The sequence below is a fragment of the Brachypodium distachyon genome, chromosome 2, assembly GCF_000005505.3.
Source record: "Brachypodium distachyon strain Bd21 chromosome 2, Brachypodium_distachyon_v3.0, whole genome shotgun sequence".
Classification (NCBI taxonomy): Eukaryota; Viridiplantae; Streptophyta; class Magnoliopsida; order Poales; family Poaceae; genus Brachypodium; species Brachypodium distachyon.
The window spans coordinates 13,529,044-13,534,318 of NC_016132.3; the positions used below are offsets into that span (position 1 = coordinate 13,529,044).

Sequence of the window (5,275 nt, forward strand, 5' to 3'; positions counted from 1 at the left end):
AAGTTCTAGCTAAAAAGATCTAGGTTGAAGCTCTAGTAGGTTTGCAGTTTAGATCTGTGTAGCTATCTTCGTTGAAGAACAGAGTTGTCATTCTTCACAAACGTAGTAAATCTGCTTCAACTAAAAACTCTTGTCAAAATCGTTTTGTTGCTGAGAACTTGTGTGCTTCTTGCCTATTCTTCGTATCATCTACTTCACAGGTGTCACCATGTCTGACTCAACCCGCTCCAGCAATGACTCTGACAGAGAAGAACAGTACCAGTTTGACTCAACGTCTGAGCCCTCACCGCCGGTTTCTCCCAGAGTAAGGATTGAAGACTAAGATGAAGAAATTGAAGACCCTGTGCCTCTAAGAGTGACACCCTCTCCTGGTGTGCGCCTGAAGTATGCCATCAACTCCCCACGGCCTGGTGAAGTTTTGCCCAGTCGTGGAAAGAAAGTGGCGTCTAAGCCCAAGGCAGAAAAGAAGGAGAAGGTGAAGAAGTTCAAGGATGTGCCTGCTCCCACTGCTGAAGAAATCTTTCTCTTCTATTCTTCAGAAGAAGATGTGGAAGTGGAGACTAGAATGAAGAGAAAGCACCGTCTCCAGCACATAATCCGCAAGCCCTTTCATGTGTTAGCCGTTGAGATTCGGAGAAGAACGAAGGAAGCGGAGAGTGCCAACCTGTATTTTCCGGCTCCCAAGCTGGGAAACTTCAAGATTGCCTGCAAGGAAGGCGGACCTCACCGTGAGGAATTCAATAGAAGAGCTCTGCAGATCATCAGAGATATCAACTATGTTGACCTCTCCAAGAAGCCCAAGTCCAAGAAGGCTTCAGACATTGAAAACAGCGATGTATTCCTGTCTGAACCAGCCGTTGAACTACGTGGTCCTACCAGAGCATCCAGGATCAGAGGTTCTTCACTGCCTCCTCTTGTGCCTCGCAACAAGCCCAGTGAAGACTCCAAGGGCAAGGCCAAGGTGCCTGAGAAGAGGAAATCCGCTGAAGACGCAGAGAAACAGTTCAAGAAGGATCTGAAGAAAGCTAGGAAAGCCTCTGCTGTTGGACCCGGTTCCTCATCCAAGGATGCTGCTGCTGCTACTGCTGCCGCCATGGCCTCTGGAGAAGTTCCATATCCTCCTCAAGTTGTTCACATTGATCCAGTTCTGCTTGCTGGTTTCAATGAAGGAACGCTCCCGGATTCCCTCATGAGCCATGTTGAAGGCCTGATTGTTGCCAAGACTCCGGCTGAAGAATGGGAGCAGAACCGCAGTTTGCGTGTTGCCAGGTGGTTAGAAGAAGAAGACCGTGCTGAGAAGAAAGGTGTTGAGAAGGAGAAGGCAGAAGCTGCCTTGAAGGAGAAGAAAGCTGCTGAATTGCAGAAGAAGAAGGCTGAAAAGGAAGCCGAAGAGAAGAAAAGGGCTGACCTCATCGCTCTGAAGAAAGAAAAGGAACTTGCATTCAAAACTCAAGCTGATCTTGAGAAGAAGAAGAAGAAAGCTCTGCTCGCTGAGCAGATGAAACAAGCAGCCGAAAGCCTGAAGGCTGATAAGGCTAAGAATGAAGCAAGGAAGAAATCCGCCGAGAAAACGCCTGAAGTACAGGGCGGAAATGAAGAAGTTGATTGGGAGAAGAGAGAATATGAGAAGACGAGGGATGCAGCTCGTGAGACCCGTCGTGAGATTGGTCTCAAGGCCAGACATGATACAGTTGCCCCCTCTAACTCTAAAGAAAGTCAGGATTTACCTCAGACCGTCCCATCAAAGAAGATTACTATGACTCGTCAGGCGTCTCAGATCGCTGAAGTGAAGAAGACTGCCAAGGAGTTTGGTCTAAAGATCAAAGTTCCTGCCGGAAGAAGTTCCTCCACTTCATCATCTGCGGCCGTTCCTCTGAAGAAAGCTATTGACACACTTGTGCCAGATACATCAACAGTCAAGTTTACTTCCCTTGCTGAGGAACAGGAACAAGCTGCTTCATCCCCCACAGTACTGTCTGAGCACACCGCTCAACAGGAAGAAGGAGATGAGGTGCTGGGAAAGAACCAAGAAGACATCACCCGTCCTGAGGAACCCCCCACCAGCAGCTCGTTGCCTCGCACTGAATCAGTGGATGCCTCTGCTGAAGAAGGAAGAACCTGTGCCTTCGAAGCTGAAGCCACTCGTGATCTGAATGTCAATGACGCAGAAACTGATGTAGATGCCTCAGTGCCAACGCCGGAAGTTCGTGTGAAGAAAGTTGTTAAGAAGAAAAAAATTGTTGCCCCGTCCGACCTGTCCGACCCGTCCGACCCAAATTCCTCAAGTGATGAGGAGAAAGAAGAAGAGAAGGAAGAAGAGAAGAAGGAAGAAGAGAGAGACCTCACGCAAGCCTCTGATGATCTAATGGAGATTGACCATGTGCCAGAAGATCTGCTCAAGCCTGCGCAGAATAAGAGACGATCCCGACTCGCTAAGGATCGTGAAGACAGGAGACTCTCACAGATGCTTGTGAGATCTCAAACTTTGTCTGAAGACAACCGCGAGCTGTTGTCTCCCAAGCCAAAGATGCCTATATCCTCTGACCAAGAGAAGGTTTACTTCAAGGCCCTGAAGAACGCTGAGCTTCGCCACGTAAGGCTGGAGAATGGGCTGAAGTAGAAGGAGGAGAGATCAGCTGAAGACCGGAGGTTCTGGTCTTTTGAGTAGCAGGTCTATTATGCGCAGATTCTTCTGCCACGGATCCACTTTGCCAAGATGAAGTACATCAATGATGAATGGTTCGCCACCAATCGTCAGAGTGGAGTCATGACTGCTGCCAATGCTCTTAATAATATGCATATGCTCAAGTTTGTTCAGACCTGCCAGAATTGGCATGATGAGCTGATTCTTCAGTTTTATACTACTTTCGGTAGAAAGGTCTACAGATTTGAAGACAACTCAAAGGGCTACAACATCTACTGGATGACTGATGGGGACAGACACAGCTGCACCTCCAGGCACTTCAAGGATTTCCTTGGTCTCGCTGAGTTCGATGGCCAACCCAAGATCCATGAAGAACAGGCTGCCTCAGATGAAGACATTGCCATTCTCTATGAAGACGGATTTTATGGCGCGTATGGAGGACTGGCTGGGTTGAAGCATGAAGTGAAAATTCTCAATGACATTCTCCGTTTCACTCTCTCCCCCAAGCAAGGCAGCTCCGGTGAGATAGCCGGTCTTCACCGCAATCTGCTGCTTGCCATCTTCAAGGGTGAGAAGAAAGATTTTGGAGACTATATTCTTCAGCCCATCACCCATGCCTCAGCAGACCGTGTGCGTGCTTGTAACATCCCAGAATTTTCCAATTCTGGCATGTTAAATAAAATAATTATTTTAATTAAAATATTGGCTTTGGACATATTTTGGTTGTGAATTTCTGAAGGATTTGAAATTTTTAGGACTTATTTAAATTTTTCCACACCCTGTTTGAATATTCAACAAAAGAGTGGATTAATATGACTATCCAAATTATACAACATGGTTGGGACATTTATATAAGTCCAAAGTATTTTATTTCGAACCATTTGCATATTATGATTCTAGCCGAACTATTATTCGCATCTAGTAAATCCTATTTTCTTTCTGAAGAATTTACTAGCACACTAAGTTTCCAATTAGGATGCCATGACCATTTGAGAGCATCGCTGGAATACTTAAATCGATTAGAAATGTTCTCTAACATTTATATAAATGTTAAAGAAAGGGAATAATATGACTTTCCCAAATATATGGTTGGAAAACATATATAATGATTCACTTATGTTTCTCTCGATATTTGCTTTGTCATGTTCATTTTGTTTTTGAGAAGAAGTTATCAAATATTCGAGAAGAGGATAACGTGACATCCTCATGTGCAAATGTTATTCCAACATTTATTACGTCGTTGAGAGTGGGATAATGTGACTTCTCAAATTATATATAGTTGGAAACATTTGCTATGATTTCAAAGTGAGTGATTTGGTGTTGTAAAGCTATTTGACAATTTTATTGAACCGTATAATTATTATGAGATTTTATTTGGAGTTCAACCCAATCAGGTATTTAGCTAATGAAGGGTTTTAGTGCAAAGTATGCCAACCCAATATTTTATTGGAGTTTAAACTAATTTATGAAACAAAGGTTTCATGATAGATTTCAAAATCTATTTTATGTATTACTTATAAAGCCCTAATGACATTTATATAAGCAAAAGTATTTTTACCTATTTTATTTTGAAAGGATTCAAGTTCCAAAAGTTCACACTTCGGAGGATTTGAATTTACAAATTTACTGGAGTTTATTTGGACTTATTTGGAGTTAGGAATCAAAAATTATTAATAAAAACAGAAATAAAAAAAAGGAAAAAAAAAGAAGAGAATGGACCGACCCAACTGGGCCGGCCCATCTCCACAGCCAGCGAGCACCAGGAGCACGAGCTCGTTCTTCCTCCTCTGCACGTAAGGAATTCCTTCCTTTCATATTTTCTTTCTTCGATTTCTTTCCTTCCCGCACGTCTTTCTTCGAAAGGAAACCACTCCATCAATCCTCATCATCCCGGGAACCCATTCAGGAAATCAATTTGAAGTTTCCTCTCATAATCGCAGTTTCCAAAAGAGGCGCCCCGAATGTCGGCCGTCGACATCCGCGTCCGATCTCCCTTCTCGGCCACTATAAAAGGATTCCACGCACGTCCCTTTGAGCCTTTGCTTCTCCTCTCCCAATCCCATGTAGAAAGTTTGGTCTCAAAACCTTTGTACAGCCGGCTACGTCGACGTCTTCCTCCGCCGGTCACCGCCACCATTGTTGCCGGTGAGATCACCCCGAACCTCCGTTCTTCGATTCCTTTCACCGGTAGACTCATGTGACCCTTACCTACCTTTGTGACAAGGTTTCGTGACCTCTTGACGCCGTTGGTCGCGCCGTCCCCGAACCCATGCCGAAGCCGCGTCCGGAGCTCCGCCCGTCGCCGTCCGGAGATGCTACGACCGCACAAGCCGTGTCACGATGTCCGCCTCGACGTCTTCCACGGTCCCATCGAACCCTAGGTCGACATCGTCGCCGTCCTCTTCCAACTCCGGCGAACTCCGTCTTTTCCGGTGAGCAACTTTTCAACCGCAGCAGTTTTGATTAGCCATGTTTAGAAGCCCATATCTTTTGATCTGAGTATCATTTTTGGCCGAATCTTTCTGTTTTAGTTAGATCACGTCCACCTCTCTAGACCAGACCAGTTTGTATACCCCGTCTCCATGATCTTCGTTGGAAATTGCTATTCACAGTATACTGTTTCTGGATTAG

The 5,275-nt window shown here is 45.1% G+C and overlaps 1 protein-coding gene across 1 annotated transcript; it reads left to right on the top strand.

The window, feature by feature from the left end:
* Positions 1–208: 208 nt before the first annotated feature.
* Positions 209–2,620, top strand: LOC104583084. The gene is made up of 4 exons (XM_010234799.1): positions 209–304; positions 386–1,321; positions 1,364–2,285; positions 2,388–2,620. The coding sequence occupies exons 1-4, from the start codon at positions 209–211 to the stop codon at positions 2,618–2,620; spliced, it is 2,187 nt and encodes a 728-aa protein (XP_010233101.1).
* The last annotated feature ends 2,655 nt before the right edge of the window (positions 2,621–5,275 follow it).